A 23,586-nucleotide genomic window follows, 5' to 3' on the forward strand; every position below is an offset into this window, starting at 1 on the left:
TGTCCGCTGGGACCCTCTCTCTATTTCAGTTACGCCGTGGTTCCTCTATGGCACACAAGGAGGAGAGGCAGGAGAAGTGCACTGTAAAACTTAAAATGAATCAGAATAAAGTTTCATTCATATGATGTTGCCAAAAAAGAGAGACTTGTAGGTGATGAGGAGGACCATTTATTAGATGTGGTGTTATACAGAGAGCCAGTTCAGAATCAGAGAGTTTAAAAGACACTGCCAATGAACACAGTTCACAAATTAGAAACTTATTTTGGTGTTATGTGCAACATTAAACAAAGAATAATAATAAAAACAATAATAAAATAAAAGTAAGGGCAAAAATAAACTTTCTTTATTATATAAAGTAATAAAAAAAGATTCCTCATGCAACACAGAATAATCATTTAGATTTATGTACATAGCAGTGTTCAAGACAGCCAAAGTGCTTTACAGTGCATTATTCATTCACTTCATTCACTGGTTTGAAGACACTATTGTAGCCACAACTGGCCTGGGGTAAACTGCTGGAAACTTGGCTGCCAATCTGTGCCATTGCCCCACACAACCACAAACACTAACTGGCACATAACAATCATTCATAATTCATAATAAAATGTGGGTGAAGTCTTGCCTAAGAACACAACAACAGTTTCCAATAGATCCATTCTTTCCCACTGTGGCATGTGGTATTCACAGTATTCACAAATGTTAAGCTATCCCTGCTTTGCTTTCCTTTTAAGATTGGACCAAAACGGGCACTGCTAAGCAGGTCTGGCCCCAAAGGAAATATGGGTCATATGCAGAGGACAACTTTCTCTCAAACGTGCTTTGACTCTTTGATGTTGTATTCTTAATTGCTTAAATCATTATATAAACCCATTTGACTTGAGAGACATTCAATTACTTTAGCTGAATTTGCTTGTCAAATTTTACAGTGCACCAAGTGAGTGCTGTCGGGTTTGGCCTCCCTGTCTGAGAACCCAGAGGTGTCAGACGGTTATAATTATCACTCCACACACACTCACTGCTCCAGCACTGAACAGCATCCAGAACAAAAAAATAAAAATAAAAAAGCACCCGTTTCCAGGAGGGAAAAACATGTTCGGAGCAGTGGCAGCCTCCGTCGGCACAAAATGATGTCAGTTTCAGCTTTCCTAATTTTCGACTTCTGTTATCACACTAGAGGGACATAAATAATTCATATGTAATGTTCCAGTTTGCAGGCTCTTAGTTTTTCCCCCTTTCTATCCACAAATGTGTTGCATCCTGAAAAGATGGGGACTATCCACCACTCTGTCCCATAGAGTCAGGGAACTAAAAATGTAAAATGCAGAGAAGAGACTGGATCCAAAAGACGTTCTGTTATGAATTATTAAAGCAAAAGTGAATAGGCTCATTAATAAGCATTTATGTAAGGACATTCCAATCCCCTCCAGAACTATTTCTTCACAGGAACTTTTCTTCGAAGCACAATGAGACAGTAAGTATCTAAGAATGTAGTCAAATTTCAGAAAATGTTTTGTTACAAATGTATCAACTTATATTTTGATCAATATGTCATTAGAAATTGTGGTAAGAGCAGCTGTGCTCTTCAGCGTATGACTTCCTTTGACTTAAATGGACTTTATAAGTGGAAAAAAAACAGGTCTTATCATGTGGAAAATGTTGAGGACATTTTATTTTGACTAATAATAAAAAAGGCACAGTACAATGAAAGCCTTGGTGTGAAGCTACCAGTGCCAAGGCAACAGACAGAACAACACGTACAAGCTGAAGGAATATTTATAGTCAGACTTGTGTAAAAATGCTAGCATGAACCAGTCTTTCAAATTGTGGGTTTAAATGTGCTCTTAATCGGGTCACTTGTATGGCTGCAAAATGTACCATAGTGTATCATGGTCCCATTCCTTTACATTAGTATTCTCTATACACTGTGAGTATGGAATCTCAACAAGGGTATGCCATGTTTATTAAAGATGACATATTGTGCTGTGTCTGCTATTTAGCTATAATCTATGACACCCATGGGTCACTGTGTTATAATTTAAACAATTTAATCTAAAATGACTTCATAAAAGAAACAAGTCCCCTGACTTCTGCATTCAAAAACCGTGATGCCCAGAATCTGCACGTCCAATGTATAGCTTCAGATCACATTAGCAAGCTAATGCCCATTTCTACTTGTATCAAAGATTAAGAAAATAAAATTACAGAACAAAGTAAGTACAGTGGAAGGGTTGTATACCCGGGGATGGTGAAAAAGGGGTTTGTTCAGTACTATAGCGTTGTGAAAATAAACTATTAAAGATTGCTCAAATATGCATGAATCACTCCAAATACAACTTCAAGAGTGTAAATGGTGAGAGGAAACAACTATAACATGGTTGAAAGCTCATAAAGTCTATTTTACAGAACAGGTCTGCTTTAAAGCTGCTCTATGTATGTCTGCAGAGCCTACTCTCACAATATGAACGCATGCTTTAATGTATTTTTGACCAATAAAACACATGTAATTAAACAGTCAAGATTAAAGCCATATTGTGGAACATTCACGCTATCAGAAATCTTAGGCAAGATTTCTGACAGTGCCCCCGGTAATAGTGTCTAATATTGGACACCTTTGTAGTCAAATAATTAAAATGAAAATAAATCTTAATTGTTCTATTTTAGCAACAGGGGACTACACAAAAAGGGTGCATTCACATTTGGTCTGATGTAGATTTGGTTGGTCCAGTTCCAGTTTAGTCCCTGTTTAGTCCTGATGTGGTGTGTAAAAGTGTGAACCCACCCCAGGATCATTAGTCTGACAGAATAGGGCTAATCCTTCAGAAGCCCTTTAGGTACCTGATAAAATACAACAAATTCAACATACACACAACAAGCTAAAAGTAGGACTCATTTTCTATCACCTGCCAAATGCTAAGTCCCTTTTCTCATCTTACAAACAGAGCTATGTAAATTCAGGTCAAGGCGGCGTAGCTGGATGAGCACATCTTATTTCCACAGAATAGCTGGTAATGGCAGCAGTGACCTCGTGACAGGCGTCTTATTCAAACATATCTGAAACTGAGAGAGAGGACCACTCCAGGTAATTGTCAATTAAAAGCTTTCTATTGGACTAACTGGCTGTAAATGTCACTGCCATATGAGGACAAGTAGGTACAAATACATACACTGTTGTCAGAAGCTAATTTAAATAGTGTTAATGACAACGACTTGAATGAAAACAGAGTCAGAGGTGAAGAGATACGAGCCTGGAGAGCTGGGATGGGATAACAGTGCTATAATAATGCTAATGATCACTGACAATGATTTTATTAATTTACATTCAAAATTTCTACAAACTTAAGTTGTACATTTAAAGGTGCACTATGCTACTCTCTCCATCCATTATACAAGCTGAAAAAGTTGAAGTTAAACATTAAAGAAACTGTATAAAAGATTTAGAGTTGACCTATCTGGGACCCCAGAAAACATAATAAAATCAAATATAAGCTTTAGTGAACAAGTTTAATGCTGATCTCTTCTTAATTACAAAAACACGGACATGATGTCTCTACCTGTCTCGCTACCTAAACCCTAGCATCCGCATCCAATCATTAACAGTGCTCTCCAGAAAAAAATGTACGTCCCCATATCCAGGTTCTATATCCAGGAAATGGCAACCCAGGTTCATTTGTGATCGGGGTTGGCTCTAGCTATAAACAAGGGTGGACATTGCCAACCTGAATCAAACTCTTGCCCACTCAGTATGGGAAAAGATAAATGGTCACATTTTTATATACACATTTTTATTTCAACCTTTAAGGCACTGTAAGCGCTTAACATCAAGAAGCCACTCTCAAATTCACACACACATTCACAGGTGTACACAGACATTGGGTACAAGGTGGGTGCACAACAACAGCATTCATCTGTGGGAGCCGGAATCGCACCACCTACCTGTGGGCCAGTGAATCTGAACGCTTGACCGATGATGTTTGTGTCAAGAGCTGGATTCGAATCACCAACCTTCGGATCAGTGGACAAACACTACCAACTGAGCTACTGTTGCACTTAAAACTACTACTACTACCTAATACAAACACACATATAGCTCTATATTTACTCACCTAATATTTCAGGCTGTCCACCCAAATTCTGCAGGCTAGAACTAGTCCTAGTTGTGACTATAATTAAAAAAAAACAAACAAAAAAAACAGTAATAGCACAGGCTACACACATTCCTTTAATGATTGTATCTGCTGAAAAAAGCTAACATAGACATACACGTTTGGCAAGAAAACAAAAACAGATTGCTGCAATAAAAAATGAATGGGTAACTATATTAGGCTATATCTGAGTGATCTCTGTGCACCATCACTATCACTATCATCAATTTTAGCAGCTGGGATAGACTTAACTCATTTGTGCCCCCTAGTGGCAGCAACATTAACATTTTGTGGCCACCTTGTGTGATTCCTTTTCTGTATCGTATCCTATCTAAGTTATAATGGTAATGATAGACCTTGGTGGACAGCTGCTGACTGCCTGCATATTACCAGTCCCAGCCAACAGACATCTTGGCCAAACAAACATGGCAGCAGCAGTGGTGAGTTTGGCAAATATATTACAATAAAACATTGACTGTGCCCCATTAACTCCCAACTGGCAGAATCCAGGCCATATCCTCTGCAACTAGTCTGTTTGTACAATACTATGTCCAGAAGTGACTGCACTGCTCCCCTCTCTGGAGTCATCAGCTGTTAACTGTGCCACGCTGCAAGATGCCCATGGAGACACTTGCCAACATCATCCACAGTATATTTATAACACCACATACATGGTAATGAACTACAATGACTGAGGAGACAGACATACGGCGGAAGCATCCACACATACCCCAATAATTCTGTGATCCCTTAACAGAACTCCATAAAGCTACATCTTTGTTAGTTAAAGGTGAATTATGGAACTTTTCTGGCTAGCTGCTTGCCCTATATTATTATTGCTTTGCCGGGAATCAGCAGTATGGAATTAAACTTATGCTCAAATGGTCACATTTTTATATAGCACTTTTCCATCTTCAGGGCACTCAAAGCATTCAGATCAAGGAACCACTCACCCATTCACACACACATTCATACACCAGTGTACGCAGACACTGGAGAGAGAGGTGGGTTATGTGTCTTGCCCAGGAGAGTGGGATTCGAACTACCAACCTTCTGATCTGTGGACAAAACACAGAGCAACTGTCGCAAAAACATATTCATCTTGATTTATTCACTTAAAGATGTTTAATTTGTTTGTGGAAATGGAAATAGACATGTTTAATGCCATACTATGTAACCTTTTAGGAAACACAATTACACCTCCATATATATATATAATTAACAAAGATAACACAGAATGCATTAGATCTAATTATTATACATTTTAAGCATGAGTATTGACGCTTTAATCATGGTTGACCAATTATGTATTTTTTGCTATATATGGACATCACTAGACTTGTTATAAACAGATTCCAGTTGCTAAGAGACACTTCACCAAACTAATCTGAAACTATCATTGCAATTTCAAGGTTCATATCCACCATTTGGGAGACACTGGTTCAGACAGATGGTTGACAATTAGGACCACCACTATGAAAGTCAGTAGTTTGGTCCACAGAATACACTAGCCGAGCATGTTAGCATTCTTTTCGACATTTATAGTAAACATTTTTGTAAAACCTCTAATCTTACTCCACATTTGTTGTTTTACCCCTGCTGGACCACTCCCCTCGGCTTCTGTCTGTCTCCTTCTGCTTGAGCTGTGACCGTTACAATAACTCCCAGCGTGCTAACATGACCCCGCCCCTCCCTGAGTGTTTGCACAGAGGGGAGCGCTAACTAAAGGCCTGCTCCTGTCTGCTCCCCCTAAATACAAGTTAGTGTTTGTGGATTTACAGTTCACTCATTTACAGTAGGGTCCAACTACCCCGCCCGCTTTTCATCTTGGGAGGTGTCTCGACCACCAACGCTCACCTGACAGGGCATTTCATCCCCGCTCAAAACATTAGGGTCATAAAACTTGTAACACTTTTGTTGTGGATGAACGGCAAAAAATCGTCTGTTACTATGGAAATCTGCCATGTTTTTAGCAGTAGAGCAACATGTTGTAATACATAGCCCGAAAGAATGTCAAACAGTTAACAAAAGACAACTGTGGAACAACACGATCAATTTCCTGCTCAAAAACATTTAGACCATAAAATTTGTAACACCCTAGTAGTCAATTGTTCACTTATAGGTGCTGTTCTTGATTTACTTCTCTTAAAAATGCAGGAAAAAAGTTCATTTTAAACAGGGCACCAAACTTTTTCTTCATCCCTAACACATTCCTAGCCTCCTAATAATTCACCTAACACGTTCATGAGGATGTTTCACAACTTTATGAGTCTGGGCGGAACAACTAGCATGCTAACATCGCACCAGTGTTACAGCTTACTGGTTTGTGGACAATTAAACGCTTTATAATCAGATGCAGACAGAACACAACAGTCTAATTTTGACTCTAAGAACAACTTTTACAACATATTTGAACTGGGCCAAAAAAAGTTTCTTTCTTGAAAGCCAAAAATGGACAAACAAACTATACTATAACTAATGAAGTGAGCCAAAACTTGGAAGTTCAATAGTCATACACAGTACATGATACAAAAATGGGAAACTGGCTGAAAACCTAGAATAGTCTAGTAAGTTGTAAACAGAAACTAAAACTGATCTGATGTGGAGTAACAAAGTTATAAATCAAAAGAAAAAAGCTTGAACTAAACCAGATCTAAACCAGGTCTTTACATTAAATCTGCAAAGAAACACCACCACAAGAAGACACCTGTGTACCAACAGTTGTGCAAGTACCACACTTTGAGAACTACTGGCCTTGTCTATTCACTTGCCCAACTTCTGTCCCACTCTTTTTTCATAGGCCCATAGTGTACGTAGGTAATCACGAGCTGCCCCTCCAAGCCTTTTACATTTGATAGACTTGTCAATCCTCCTCAGTCCATTGGCTCTCAGTGTGTGCGCTAGGTAATGATGCAGCTGGCCCATTACAACCAAAGAGGGGGGGGGCATTTGACAGCGCCCCATGTCTTTTCATAGCACCCTCCCCTTTTTCCCCCATCCCACACATAGATGACTGTGAATGGACTACGAGTAAATGGTGCGCTTGGTACTTGCGGTGACTATTTCGGTCTAAATCTGGACTGTACGTTTGTTGTTGTGAGAGCGGAGTAAGGAAGAGGAGGTGGGGGGGCTTCAAGGGGGGTTAAGTTAAACCACACGTTGGCTCCCTCCCACTCTCTCCAAAGGTGGTGCATGTTTGAAGTTTGTCCATTTGTCTTAAGGGGGATTGTGAGCAGCTTGTATTGGCTATTGAGCGCGCCGAGTGAGGGCTTTAGGAGAAGGTGTAAGAGACTAGGCGGTGAATAGGCTTCCATCCGTCAGACTGCGAGGTCAGAGGGGCGATACTGGAGGATCCTGGGTGGTCCGGCGTTGTCATTTAAAACACACGCCATTCAAAAAAGCACGTCTGTCTACTGTAAGGGATGGTTGGGTGGGCCTGCTTTGTCTCTCTGTCGCTGTAATGAAGACGAGAGGTGCAAAGATACTCTTGTTATGGTTGCATGTAACTTTTCAATGTCAGGTGACGATATTGAATGTTTGTGAAGAATAGAACTTTGAGTTTTCATTGGAGACACCAAATGTATTTTATTGTATAACTCAACTGATAAACATTAATAACTTGATAAACTCTTCAAACTGTAATTTAACTAAGTCAGTTGGTTGTCAATTTAGCCACGGTGATGATTCAACGCTTCAAAGTACTCTGTTTGAAAATGTGCCACTTCACATCGGAAATACTTTTAGTCACTCAAACTACTTTCAGCGAGGGTCACATATTGAAACTTATTTGGAGTGGAGGACTACAGTGGATCATTCAGAACGGTGCATTTTCCGTAGCTTTGACAGAGCCACTATATCGTTTAATAAGAACATTCATTTAGATATGTGTCACAGCACGATGTGATGCTAGCGAGGTTATAGCGTCAGAATTACATTTCCAATAAAAAGTAGTCTATGATCATTTGGGCCAATTCATCAGGAAATCTGAGATCCAACAGGCCTCATTTGGCCCCTGGGCCTGCTGTATTGAATAGAAAGTTATGTTGACGAAAGTCTTGGTTATCCCCACCTACCTTAAAGGACAACATTGCGGAGGTGGCACATCATCTGCATGATTCAGTTGGAAATAGAAAGTTAAAACAATTTTTCGAAACATCAACAACAATGGAGTATTCTTTAGAAGATTATTGTCAAAGAAGCAACATCTCCATGGAAACAAACAGGTGGAGGTCATCCTCCAGGTTAAGTAAGAGTCAGGTTTGTGGAGATGCAAGCTCACAAGAGCACTCACAGTAAAGACCAACAAAAATAAATAAAACAACATGCTTTTAGTTTAGTTTATTTTTTGCTAGTTATGCGGTGGGGCTTTAATAACAACTTCATAAAAATAGATACTGATGCTCCAGTTTAACTGTAAAGAGTTCATCTCACTTGAACCTGACTGCACATTTCTCTTTGTTATCATTGCAATATGATAATCCTACACCCATGTCGACACGGGGCCCCACGCAGCCATCACAAATTAAAACAGCTCTTTTGTGTCGACCGGGATGTTATGACTAACAAGACAGCAGCGCGTTCATCAGCTTCTCTCTGCCAGCAATGTCAATACACTCCACACCTACGATCCCCGCCGCTATGTGCCTGCGCCTGTTTTACGCCCTGCCATTACTTTTCCCACAACGCACTGCTCCCAGCTCCCTCCCTCCATCACTCACTCTCCCTCTCTCTGCTCTTCTCCATCATCTCCATCCATCCATCTCCACCTCTCGCAGTGGGGCCCGGGCTGTTGTGAGCGAGGCATACTTTGGCCGTGGCGTCAGTCGGAAAATGAGCCTCGTTTGCATTTAAACACTCGGCTCTCTGGGCACTTGGTAAACTTGATGAGCGCAGGATGAGAGGAGAGAGGAGAGGAGAGAGGGAGAGAGAGATAGAGCTGATAGTGGTAGAGGAGAGTAATTGCTAAAAGAGTGAAGAGAGAGACGGAGAACAGTGGCTAATATAAATTCATTATGTAAATCCGCAGCTCAAACAAATTGACAGGCCAGTATTACACCCCAGAGGAGCTGAATCAAGAGCATGAAAGCATTAGCGCCACTCACCCTTGACCCCTGACCCTGACCCCTTCACCGGAGTGTGCCTCTTATGCATGCTAACGACTGGGGAGAGGCCGGTCGGACAGGAGCTCTCCATGAGATTTGGTGGGCTCTTTTGGTGTTCAGGAAATACAGTGTGGTCTCAAGTATGCCTGAATGGAAAATATTGAAAGGAGTCATTGTGGATGTGCACATTGCTCTAGATATATAAAGTTGAACATCTGTTTGCTTTTCTAGGAGCAACTAAGAAAGAAAATGTTGGCTTGGTTTCATCATTGGTAGAACTAATACTTGAAAGTCTTCTTGCCTCCCAAATAGAGCACAATAATCTACAAAAACACATGTAACGGACACAACTTATGTTAGCATGCTAGTTGTTTTTAGCATTACTGGATATACTCTTATAAACTCTGCGCTATGGATGATTACAATGCTAAGGAATGCATTATGAAAATAAGGAATAACTGCAAACTGTTTAAAATGGATTAGTTCTATTTTTTTCCATTTTTTAAGACAGTAAAAATTCAATGTATCATCTTATTGATTGAACATATGTCAGCATCCAAAACTAAATTAGTATTGCAACCTGACTTACAAAACTGGCATAACTATCACAAATAGTGAATAGGTTCCAGTAGTAAAACATAACAATGTAAAAGTAGTAATGTACTTAAGTAAAAATAATAAAGCGAGGAAGAAGAAAAAATCATTCATTTGTTTCTGTTGAACAAAATTCAGCACAAATCTTTATTAAATTAACTACATTTGAAGCTTTATTAGATCTCAAAATCTGTGAAATACATTTTTAAACAAGCACTTTAATACTTTCGCTTTTAGATTTTTCATTTGTTACTTTTACTTTTATTTAAGTATTTATTTCCTTCAGTATCTGTGCTTTTATTTAACATTGAGTACTTCTTCCATCACTGGTAGGAGCAAATAAATGGCCAGTCTAGAGAACCATGTTAAAGATAAGCCTTACAGTTTTATAATTTCAAACTGTGTTCTATTTTGTGTTGACAATTTGCTTGAAAATTTTGCGAAGGTGGGTGGTGGGGTGGTCGTCCCAGATAGAAAAATTGAAATTGGGTAAAACCGTTATCTTTTTCAACTGATTTGATGAAAACAAATTACGAGTTACTGTGGCTCCCGTGAGGCTGACCAATCGCAGCTCGTCTCCATGCGATTTTGGAAGCGGCTCAGCGTGAACATCCCAGCAGAGGTCATTGTTTGTGGGCCATTATTCATCTGTGTGTTCATCATTTCAAAAGCACACTGACATTACAACAGACAATACCTTACTCAGACATTAATTATGAAAAAGGGCAGAGGGAAAGTGTGGCTGTTGCATGGAAATTTAAAAGCCTCTGGACGACAATGGGACAGACTATTTGTTGAACGTGTTTATTCAAAACTCTGGTGTTAATATTATGATTATCCAAGTGACCTTTAGTTACAGAAAAGGCATTTGTTACATGACACCATTCTTTAGCCTGCAATCTGTTGTTTTTAATGTCAGCTTTGGCCTTTAAAGTGAATATAATGTATGTATGTTGGTTTAGCTTATTAAACAAAGTTACATTTTAATGGGAAATATGTAACTTTTCTGGTGAAGGTCCACTACCTGCTTGTCTTCAGTGAAATGTTATTGATGTCACCAGGCAAAGTCACAGCAAAGGTCTGTGGGGGAGACAATCCTACTCAATTTTTTTTAGTTTTTTTTTTTTTTAACCTATGTAATTGACAAAATGCAAGCTATATCATGTATTACTGTGGAACATTTGAGGTATATAATAATATCTCCATGAATATCATATGAAAGTTATGGACTTAGATAACCCGCTAGCCACTGTGTTCCAAATAGGAACTGAGCATGGTCACGCCTCTGGTTCCATGGACTCTATTTCCAGTTGACTTTACATCGAGTGATAGTTGCTCGTTTCTCTGTAACTGCTGCCGTGAGCCGTGTCATTTTGGTCTTAAAATGTTTGTATTAATTCGTTCCATTTTGTCTGTTAATCAATTCCTATTCTTAATATGGAGCTTGACTCCAAATTTGCCCCTATAACTGCTGGCATCATGATCTTCATTTGACTGGAGCTGAATGCTGTGGGTGACGTCCACTTTTTAGTCTATAATGTGTATATTTGTGTGTGTGTGTGGTGGTTGTTGATGCAGACTGGCAGTCACGTTTCTCTTTCGTTAAATTGGAAACATAGACTACATCTCATCATCTTGGCTCCATATCATTTCAACACCTAAAACATCACTGTGCTTCTAAAAGGTGTCATTTCTGAATGTTTATCCTGGGGTCAACAACTACTGAATATGTAATGTTCTTTCTACACTCCTACTGAAAGCTTTGAAAACAACCCCAAAAACTCCCACAATGAGCGACATACAAGCGTGTCCAAAGACTGCCTGTTTGCTATTTTGCAAACGGTATCATTGTAAAGCCCTCAAGTGCTCTCAACCCACTAGACACTCCAGCACCCTTAACACGGCCACTCTTTGAGGAAAAAAAATGAAATAACTGAAGCACGTCTTGTATGTTAAACCCTCATGAATATCCAAACAGAGCTCAACAATCACTTAGGAACCACCTCCTGTCCACTTCATGGCTGGGCTGACCGCATGTAGGGACAGGGGCAGGAGCTGTCACAGGAGCAGGTTTAATTGACAGACTTTGAGCCAGGCGCCACCTTCAGCAAGTTCAGTCTGGATTAACTATTTCGTTGCCATGATGCTTGTGGTCGGAATTCCAAATATGAAACTTGGCTCCAGATTCACCCTTGTAATTGTAAGAGATTTTTTTTGGGTTGCCTTGTCACAATCTGCATGTAGGTCCGCAATGTACAGGGCTACATTTAATGTCCAAATAGGCGACTTATGGATACATTTTATTGCTGATTTTCACAGTTTTTCATTATTTCAAACTTGAGTAATACTAATTGCTCAGAGACACAATCACTCAGTCAATAATAAAATATCCTCATTAATGTTCAATAATGGTCAAATCCACCTTTATTTTGTGATTCACGAATAATGTCTATTGACTTGGGTTGCGAAGGTTTGTGACTTTTAAAATATGAGTCCCCAGAAAAAAAGTTTGGGGAAACACTGCTCTATACACTGCTCTATGCGCGGCACATTCACACGTAGGTTGGTAAGGTGGGTGAAGTGTTATGCCCAAGGAGACAATGTCAGTTTGCACTAATCCTGCCATCACTAAGCAACTGCTGCCCCGAGAGCTTGCTTTTCTATGATAATATGGTTAGAGAGATTACACTTTTCTCCTCAAATGCCAGAAACTAAACTTGGATAACATAAACAGAGATAGAGGCATTTGTGGAGACGGGTCATGATCAACTTGTTTATCCCCTGATTTCCTCGTGTTGCTGTGTTGAGTCTGCTCCCACTAAATCGGCCGCATGGAAAGCTCTGTAGGAAAAGCCTGAGGACAACAACTGGACTGCTTCACTAATCTGAATCTAAATGAGCTGGAAATCCCTAGCATCTCTATCTGCTGAGCGCTGTTTATAGACCCCACCGACTCCCATTCACAACTCAGAACCTGGAGGGGGAAGAATGGGAACTGCAAGTTAGTGTATTAGTGATAATGACAAGGAAGCTGTTATTCAGAAATCTATGTGTTTGATGTGCTGTATGTGTGTGAAAATAAAGCATGTTCTGGCTCAATGCTTTAAAGGTGCACTGTGTAACTTTTCTGGTGTTTCCATGGAGATATTATTGCTTTGGAATGTTCTACAGTATGGCATTAAACTTATTCATATCCAGACAAGCAGGTGACGCTACCAAGTTACAGGTCTACTCCGATCTGTAAAGAAGTGACCCTGTTTACAGTAAGAATGCATATTTTTCAAGGAACTTTAGGAGAGCACCAGTTTTAATGCAATACTGTGAAACATGTCAGCCAAAATATTTCCATGGAGTCAAGAAGGTGAAGGACACTCCAGTAGAACAGTTGGTGTCTCTTTAATTTTGTCATCATTCAAATATGTAAAAAAATACATATTAATATATTTTCTTTTCAAATATGACCTGTTCATAGTTGCCAGAACCATCTGTTTACTCATCAGTATGAAAGCAATTTTAAATATTTGTTGACTGAAACCACTTCTTTCCAAGGCTGCACCTCTTCATTCAATGTGAAATAGTCATATTACAAGTACTTAAGTACTTGCTTGGAAACCAGGCAATGACAAATATGTTTTAATAATTGATTAGAAAAGTAAACAGAACGCACAGTCAGTTAAATAAGTGTGACAGTTTTCTCGAAGCAACATTACTGAAAATATTCACTTTGAAAGACAAAATATGCCACTATTTTATTAAATAACTTTTTGCTCTACAAAATTAGTGTGATCATTGACTTCATCGGTAAAAGTTAATTAGGTCAGTGGTGTCTTGAAAAATAATAACTATTGAATAAAATTAAAGATGCACTAAGTAACTTTTTGGTTGGGGGTCTGTCACCCTCTTGTTTCTACGGATAGGTAACTCCTCTACCTGAAATGATCCACAGTGTGACATTAAACAGGTGTACCTTAAAATTATTCAATTACAGGTGGTTTTATAGCTCAAAAATACCTTGAAAAACAGGCATTCTGACAGATCTGACCTGCATCTTGGTCGGTTTGGTCTCCATGATGATAGAAAGGTTTAATGCCATACTGTGAGACAAAGCAATAATAATTCCATGAAGAAAAGCCATTGACGGACCCTCCACCAGAAAAGTTACATAACGTACCTTTAAGGCCTGTTCCTGACAACGACAACGACAAAGAAACACGCACTTACTTACATAGGATAACTATGTAGGTTAGCAGACAGCTTATATAACAAAGCCACTTCTCCCATTGGATACAAACACTGAAAAGACATGAGGAATAAATGCATTGGCTGTAGTCTGTGACAGCAATACATTTCTACTCTCTGAATTACATTATATGGCTGTGGGCTGTTAGTAAAGGTGAACTGCCAAAAGCTGTGTGCGGCTGTGTTATGGAAGACAATTTAATGGTAATAGCCTTGCTCGCGCAGACAGCTCCGGCCTTTATACAGTGGTTAATATTGCTCGCGGTCTGAGAGGTGACCACCCATAACCACCGCACACGTCCACTTATCATCTATTGCCTCCTCTGTCAATGCTCCCAACCCAAAGGTACCATTCAATTAGCACTTCCCCGTGGCTATACTCATTTGCTGCTTAATTGACCCCCAAGTCACAGAGGAGATCAAGTCCTGTCAATGACAACAGCTGTAGCATGTGTGGAGTCCGCCGCATTGGCACGGTAATTACATGGCGAGTCACCCAGCGCGAACACCCGGGTCAAACGCGGATCAAAGATAAAAAGGTGGCCAAGAGGGCGAAGACGAGGAAGTATAGGAAACAGGAGGTAGAGCGAGACAGTTGACCGCGAGCTAGTTCAAGCGTGAGATTAGGCTAAGCAGAAAGGATAGAGACAGTTAAAGAAAAGGCCGGGGGTACAGAGAAGCAATGAGTGCGGATGAGAAATGCTTTTTAAAACGCTTTTAAGTCGAGGCAGGAGCTGAAGTCGGGTAATATAGTTTGAGATATCAGTGGCAAACATTAGCGGGGATAGCCATTGGGAGGGATAGTCTGGTTAATGCATTTGGCTTATATCAGAGCAGAGGAGTGAACCGAATCATGACTGAAATAGTGAATTAACAGCAGGGCCTTATAAATTGTACTTGTAGTCGTCAAAGCAGAGATACAAAGAGTAAAAACGGATGTCCAGTGGCTTCAGATCATCAAATAACTAAGCTGAAAAATAGTTAATAAATTCTGCATCTTAGAGATTTCACAATTTTGCACTACATTCATACCATACTCCATTCAACTGTACATCAACTCCCCCTTATGTAATAGATAACCCTCTGTTGTGTCAATCACCATATTCAATGTGTTGAGTGCGATAAACAAGGAAGTACAGCATATAATATCACGAACATGCATAACACGGATGACCAATACACTTGAAGAATAGCAAAAAGTGCATCAGTTCCAACATCTACTTGGAACAGAAAGTGCAATTCAATACAATTCTCAACTATATTTATAACATATGCCTTCCACTGGTGTCTGCACTGAATAATTACACATACACACAAACAAGAACGTACCATTATTAGCATGATGCGTTAACTTGAAAATATACGTTTAAAACAAAACAAGTGGACTCTGAAAAATAATATTTCACCACGATCTAGGCAACTTTATCAGAGCTGGATTTGGTGACAGCGAGTCGTACCAGATCTACCTGTAGTTTACACATGTGTGGAAACACCTAGGTATCATTTTATTGGTTTTGCACCTTGTGCGGAAGTGGCTCACTGTGACTGCATGTTAAAAATATTAATAGTTACAAAGAACTTCAGAGAGCTTCTAGTCTTGACCAAACACTTCTCCAAAGCCAGGACTATTCTGAAATATAGTACTCAGAGTTGTGCAGTGCTGATCGTGTCTGATTCTTGGAGCCAACAAAAAGAGTTTTTGCCTGTAGAAGTCTAGTCTGTCTCGACCTCCTTAATTTGCTTCGACAACCTTTTGCCGACAGAAAGTGAATCCTTGACACTGTCTCGAAGCTGCCACGCTCTACTGAGAAAAAACTCAATCTCTCAAACTATGGAATCCAGTCTATTATCGAGAGAGTATGAAAGATTTTGAAACCTCCAAGGACCACCATATCTAACAGAATAAATGACTAAGTGGCTGAATGCAAGAACCAGGTTTTGAAAGGTGTGATAAAACAATTTTTACAGATTTTTTTTTACAACCAAAAAGGCATTTATCTTTTGCGCCATTAGAGAGAAGTATTTCTCCAAGGTTTAAAATAAATGTAACAAACTAAGTTTTACTGTAGACACTTTGAAGTAGTGGTTCTCAAACAACTATTGTACATGTGAAGTTTTTCATTGTTCAGGTGCAAATTAAAAGTTTGGGATTAAATTGAAATATTTAAGGTGAAGTTTGGCTTGGTGGTATATTTTATGAATCCTTTGTGATGGACATTCATCCTCTGCATTTGACCCATCCTTCAATGGTGCAATGGGCACTGCAGCGCTGCACTCTGGACCCATCCCCTGATCTTGCGCTTGGCTTGGTCAGGACTACTTTTTATTTATTTAGTTTATTTAGGATTAAATACTTTTTTAGACAGACCTAATCTAGTTATAGTTTTGCTGAGGATTGTGCGGGTTATAATACGGTGTAAAAAAATTTAAGTATGTATGTTAGGTTAGTGCTTTGTTTTTTTTTATCTCTCGGTGGATTCAGAGTCATATTATAGAAAGCTATAGAAGAAAACATTTTTGGGGTACTACTAAACTTTAAGAATTACTGGTCATTATTTGTAACCTTCTGATGTTTTCATAGAAAGGGGCTGTGTCTCAAGAAAGAGTGAAAAAAATTCCACTTCCCCGCATCAAGAAAACGTTGTAAATAGGAGAGGAGAGGTCGGCAACAGGCAGGCGGTGCTGGACACTCAGACAGTCTGCCATAGAGGGCCAGTCAATAACCAGCCTTCTCACACTATGAATCTCACAAACCCAATCAATCAGCGCGCCTCAAGGCTCGCTCGCTGCTATTGAAGTGTAGTTCACTCCGGACTGGGATCAATGGCTAAGCTAGAGTTGACCATTGATCTAGCCTCTGTCTGCTCTGTCCCCTCCCGCACTTCCACACCAACTAACAAGAGGGCAGCAGAGGGGCAATGCCTGGATCCAGTGCAAAACAACACATCAGAGCACTTTGAACTTCCATAAATCACGCTCTTAAAAATGTACAGTTTCACAAAGAGCTGATGTTTAGGAAAAGTGTTCATTTAGACTGGTTTGTTTTCTTTTGGAAATTCAAATCATTCACAACAAGTTTATAACATTTTATAGCTGTCAGAGGGAAGAGCAGAGTTTTGCCAATCTATTACCATGGTTGGTGATGGCATGGTCAACAACACTGGGCTGCTGATACAATCTAACAGCACCTTAACAACATTTTTTCAAGTCCAAGTTTTTTTCAAGATCAAGCTTGATCATTTTTGCAATACATGTACAGTGACTTGGTTTATTTTTGGAAAAAGGAGTATGGGACTGTAGAATGTTGGCTGAGTTGTTGTTGTGTCAGTGTACAGTATATTATGTTCTTATGATTCCAATAAAAATGTAATGTAAAAAAAGAATAAGTAGCTGATTCTAACAACATGCAGTGTAATAAAATGTTATAGTATTTCATTTAAGGCCATTCTGTTAATACACTGGTCTAAGTGAGTCCCACAGACACATGCACATGCAGCTGAAAGTAAAAGTGTTTCTTGAAACAATTATAGTTTTAGTGCGGCAGCCATGTTGACAGTTTATGAGGCAGATGCACAGCTCATAAATAACCTCAATAATGATGTGTTCCCATTTAATACCTGGGTTGCTGGGCTCAGATAATGATTCAGACAGGGCTCGGTGGAAAGCCTTAGTGGGACACTTAAACTGAATGGTGCCATCGTTAATTATATTAATTGCTTCTGAGTGTTTTTCTGCTTTGTTAAATCTGAAAATGTGCTGCAAACACTTCTCAAGTCCCACAAAATCACTTGTATCTCCTGCCTCCATAAAGCTGTTAACTCCTAGGCCAGGCTGTACCACTGGGTATTGTAACATAGAAATCAATAATGGGGTGTGTGATGAACAGAAGTGAAGTCAAACCCACATTCAACTGTTACTTTACAAGATGATTATGTACAGTAAGTGCTAGTATATAAAACGTGAGACAAAATGAGTTTTTGGGGACAAATTAAAGTGGGCAAATAAATGGACACCTCTGCTGAATTGAAGTAATCAATCACTTGAACTGAAAAGTTCTCATAACATAAAAAGGCTTTTATAATTGCGTTGTATAATGTATTTATCGATAATCTTCTAATGCACAGCTTGGTAGTAGCATGGGTGAAGTTAATCTTGAATTTTGAATAAGCACATCAAGTTGTCCACATATTTAAAAATGGTGAATCATACATGTAAAGAACAGTATATGCAGAAATGATATATTATCTTAGGGCTGGGCAATATGGTGATACAAATCTGACTATGATCTCGTCCCAAGAAAACTGTAATGTTCTGATATCGAGATCACTCATACTTAAGCATGCGCAATCTCTAACATTGAAATATGTCTATCAAGGGGCAACAGTAATTCTGTTGGTAGAGCATTTCTCCTCAGATCCAAAGGTTGGTAGTTTAAATCCCCCTCTAAACATAAACAACACTGGTAGAGTGGTCAAATCCACTGACCCACAAATTGGCCATGCAATTCCATCTCCCACAGATGAAAACTGTTGGGCAAGACACTTCAACCCACCTCATTTTCGACATCTGCATCTTTTTGAAGGTGAAAGTGCTATATAAAAATGTGACCATGACCATTTACCAAGGCTTGTTGAAAAATGTATTATTTTACATTTGATCACAACGACAAAACCATCCGTTTTATGTTCTAAAGCACAACAGATTGAGTAAGGTTGTGCTTGTGGCTGAGTGCACTTGCTCCCCTCTCTTGTGTCTGTCTGTATCTGAGGAATAATCCAGGATAAAAGTGAGATGTTTAAGCGGTCTTAGGCTCAGTCTGCTACACTCCAGCCACAATTGGCACACTGTGTTTATCCCAATTATGAGGGAAAATGCAGGGAAAGGAGGTGAGGGGCGTCGGGCTGCACTTTGTCTAGACAGTATTCATGATCCATCTGTCTGCCACTGCCACAGCAACAGCCAGCGGCAACAAGATGGTAAACTCCATTAGCACACAAAAATTTTCACTCTCTCTCCTCCCTTTCTCTGCTTTCTCTCCTTCCTCTCCTCTCTCATCTCTGCCCATCCTTCCTTAGCCCTGCCAGTCTTTTTTGGCGATCTTCTTTCATCTCCTCTACCCCATGCCTGGCTGCTAGTCTCACAAAATATGCAGAAAATTCATTGTGCACTTCCCCTTCACACGGACCGCAGACACTTACATTAACATTCGCTCGAGACAACTAAATATTTTAAGTACCGGCTCAGGATTGGAAATGAGTAAGCCCACAGAGCCACCCCTCCCGCTATCCACCAACTTACAAAAAAACTCAAAAAGAAAAGAAGAAAGCATGGTCTGGTTGGTATTGCAGAGGGAAAATAAGATGAAAAAAGAAATTTACAAAACAATGTGAAGGTTTGGAGGTGAGTTTGGGGAGAAAGGAGGAGTAGTGGGATGAAAGCTGACATAGGAACAGAATTGCCCTAACAAAATCATAACCTATATCTGAGCAGCAACATTTAAATTAAGCTTATATATATATTATTTGTACTTTTTGTTAACCGCAAACTAGTGAGCAAAATATTTTTTATTGTAACCATATACTGTTAAGAAGTGGACTAAGACAGTGTGAGGTCACCCATAGCATTTGGCTCCAGTCAAATGAAGCTCATGAGGCTGACAGTTATATGAGCGAATTTGAAGCAGAGTTCTATATTAGGAATAGAAATGTATTCATGGACAAAATAGCAAAATAAAAACCAGGGTCATGTAGAGCGGGTTAATATGAACATTTTAGGACCAGAATAACAAGGCTCACTGCAGCAGTTACAGAGGGTGTTTATGATTATAACATTGGGTGAGATAGCAGTAAGGTAAGGTACACTTTAACCTGTCAGGAGCAGTATACTGCTGACCCATCTCCAGGGCTCTCTCATCGCTCTATCCCATCAACCCAAATTATGTACAATGAGTATAATCCTCCAGCTAAGGTAATCCTGCCTATTTTAAGATCTGGAGATGGGTTCCCAGGCACAGCACTGCTCCTCTATGGTTCCCCCAGTGGCATTGAAGGATGAGCCAAATGCAGCGAATTAATTTCCCTTTCATGAGATAATCAAATATACATTAACCTTAGTCTTGAGCACACAATTATATCCAGCTGCAAAATACAAGAATTTCATTTCAAATCATTTTAAACAATCACCTCAAGATGGCATTCAGGAAATTCAGGAAGAATGTAAATTTATAGGGTTACAATAAAAACAGTTTATAGTGCCATGTCAACACAACTCAAGTTATCCAAAAGTTGAATAGGCTCCACAGGTAGTAGATATGACAGAATGTGAAAAATAGGCTGAGACTAAATCAAAGCCCAATGGCCAGCAGCAGTAGCAGCAGTGAACGTCATGAAGCATTAGTGGAACATATTGTATCCAGTCTGGTTTTGGGAAAGTCCCAAACCCCAGCGATGGATGGCCCGTGCAGCCGTGCACCTTCACTATAATGACTGTGATGTGTCAGGAGAAGTAACAGAGGAGTGTGTCAGAGCTGGCAGCAGGTGTGGGAGCTGTCAGTCAAAGCACTCAATAACTATGCATCATCAGTTGACAGCTAATTGGCCCAAACTCAGAGGGAAGCTTGTTGAGCGCAGCAGATCTAACCTGGGCACTGGACAAGGGACTTACTTTAGATTAGAATTAATTAATATTTCATGAAAATTCAATAAGTGGACTCACTGGAAGTTGTACAGAACAGAAAATGTGAATTGTACGTAAATACCAAGTATAAACTGGGGAGAAGTTTTAGCGTTAATTTAATTTATAATTTTATTGGCCACAAATAGCTAAATATGTGCGTGTATTTATAAATTAAGGTTCCATCTGTAATTAAACTGACAGCCCCTGTTGTATTCTCACCTATCAACACTAGTTGCTAACCTCATTACTGCTGTTTGATAGTGTGCCAGCATTGACCTGATGCAAAGGTGAGTCTGAACAAAGGACAGGTGAGGGGATGAACAGGGGAACAGGTTTCACATCTGCCTTCTAAAGGTGAAAAAAGCTAACAAATAAGTGTACAGATAGTAGTATTTCAGTTTAGTCCCTGTTAAAGCAAAAAACGTGGCATCTTCAATAAATATACTGGTTGGCAATTACAGTAGACTAAACTTTGTTGATTAACATTTAACAACTTAGAGAAAAACAGCAGTAGTTCACAGAATAATCCAAATATGACAGCCCTTGAGCACACAAACACAGACATGGTGAGGATGAAAGCACGATATAAAAAGTTTCCCCTCTTCGCCTAAAAGTTGTTGAAAGAGAACGGAGCAGCACATCAAAGTGTCCTGGCACACAGCCACGGCGGCCCATTGGAGTCTCTCTCTCCCTCTCTCTCTCTCTCTCTCTCTCTCACTCCCCCTGTATCCTCCCTCCATCTCCACACAATCTCTCCTCCCTGTTTCCCTGTTCCCATTGATCGTGATGGGCCAAGGGAGCGCTCTTATCCTGGTCCCCAACAGAAGTGCACAGCAGGGGGCACAGGGGGGCCCAACAAGATTCAAACAAAACAGTGTATAGGAAGAGATACAGTGGAAGACTTACCAGAGCACACAACTTATATAGTTAAGTAACTTCAGTGCAAAGGAGAAAGTTTTCCTATTAGACAGTTCAGTCAACTTGTGCTTTGGGAAAATAAGTAGTACATGTACTCTTTTTTGCCTCTAACCCCTTACATTTTCAAACCTATTAACACCCACCACATTATCACAATGCCATTTATACTACTCAAATCATTACAGTGTTTATATATATCTGTAAGTATGTACAATTCAAGTTATCCTACTTCTATGTTAAATTATGTAACAGCCATAACCAGTACCTTTTACACTCATTATATTGCAAATGATATTAAAAAAATGAGCAGATATCTAGAGCTCAAAACAAGTGACAATTAGTGGTTATTAATCTATACTTTCTTGCAGCTGCCTTATCTTGTTAGTGTATTCTACTTTAAGTTAAAACATGGTAGCGTAGAGATTAAAATAGGCATTATGGGGCATTTTTATGTAATGATTCGTGTTTTTTTTTTTGTGTGTTGCAAAATTAAACATTTCACCAAAATCTGGATTGTGATTAAGTACATAAATTTCATAAATCTTTCTACATGCATAGTGAAGAGTTGGGGATGACATGGACATTGGAAGCTCAACATCAGTGCTGCCTCAAATCACATATATACAAAGATCTAAGAGAGGACAATATGGGTTGCTTCACAAATAACTGAATTAAACGCATGACCATAGAACACCACTCATTTACCATATTGCGATACTTTTTCAACAACAGCTGTATATTTTTAATTAACCAATCACAGCAATGCACAAACAGTATCCACACTGTCAAGCTCGGGACAGATTAGCATAAGATCAGGAAGTCTCAGCATAAAAGTAAAAGATGAAGTGTTTGGTGGTACTCACAGCTGAAGATGCCCGGGGGAGGGTGCTGCGTCACCACGGGGCAGTTCTCCTCATCACTGTTGTCTCCACAGTTATTCAGCTGGTTACAGATCAGAGAGCCCAGGCGCAGACACTTACCATTGGTGCACTGGAACTTGCACTCTGGAAGGCAAAGGGAAAGGAGCAGCTATTAGGTCAGTCTAATATGGCATTCATAATCTCATGTACGTAACGTGATGCTTTTAGTTCAAAATTCAAAAGAGTTTGATTTCATAATATTTGTGTTGAAGTGAATTTTGGACATAGGACCTCATTTCCAGAGTGTTGGAGATGTGTGGAGACACTTTAAAAAAAATATTCCATCCAGTCCTTGTTTTGCAAAGGTCGCTGGTGCTAGACTAGTGCATGTCAATGGCCATAGTTATCCTGTCACTAAAAACAGTCTTACCCAGTCCACAAAACACCCAAAGCAAATCTATTATTACGCCAGACTGTCGACGTGAATGTCTGTGTTGATAGAATAATTTAGAAGTAAAACCAACCAGCAGCAGCGAGTTGTACTTGGGAAGCTTGGGTGCGGCGGACTGATATCACCTAGCACCTACCTTACGGGGAATAAAATTCTGCTGCTGCTGAGAAAATAGTCCCTCAACATGTGACAGTTCATGTGATGCAAGGTTAGTTTTACTTCAAACATTATTCTTTCAACACAGACATTTACATGGACAATCTGGAGTAATAACAGATTTGTTTCGGGTGCTTTGTGGAGTGGTTAAGACTGTTTTAGTGACAGAATAACTATGGCCATTGACAAGCGCTGCTAGTGACCTCTGCAAATACAAGGACTGGATGGAATATTTTAAAAAGTGTCTCCACAGGAAGAGGTCCTATGTCCAAAATTTCAGACTGTCCCTTTAAAGTTGCAAATATTCATAAAGATATTTTTGCTGTGTCTCCATATTCCATGGCATGGTTACATCTGCTTTAGTCTTCAGAAATACAAAACAAAACAACAACAAAAAAAAAACATGCACTGTTAGTGTAAGCGAGTTAGTCTTTCCACAGATCAGACCT

The 23,586-nt window shown here is 39.5% G+C and overlaps 1 protein-coding gene across 1 annotated transcript in view; it reads right to left on the minus strand.

Annotated features, from left to right (window-relative positions):
• Window positions 1-23,586, minus strand: part of ldlrad4b (low density lipoprotein receptor class A domain containing 4b) — a 332,819-nt gene that overhangs the window by 148,359 nt on the left and 160,874 nt on the right. Inside the window, exon 4 of the mRNA XM_055163708.1 lies at window positions 22,534-22,674. Coding sequence (XP_055019683.1) covers window positions 22,534-22,674 — 141 coding nt within the window. The remainder of the gene's footprint in view (window positions 1-22,533; window positions 22,675-23,586) is intronic.

This window comes from Boleophthalmus pectinirostris, unplaced genomic scaffold (genome assembly GCF_026225935.1).
Source record: "Boleophthalmus pectinirostris isolate CB_2022bp ecotype Guang Dong unplaced genomic scaffold, ASM2622593v1 HiC_scaffold_6, whole genome shotgun sequence".
Taxonomy (NCBI): domain Eukaryota; kingdom Metazoa; phylum Chordata; class Actinopteri; order Gobiiformes; family Gobiidae; genus Boleophthalmus; species Boleophthalmus pectinirostris.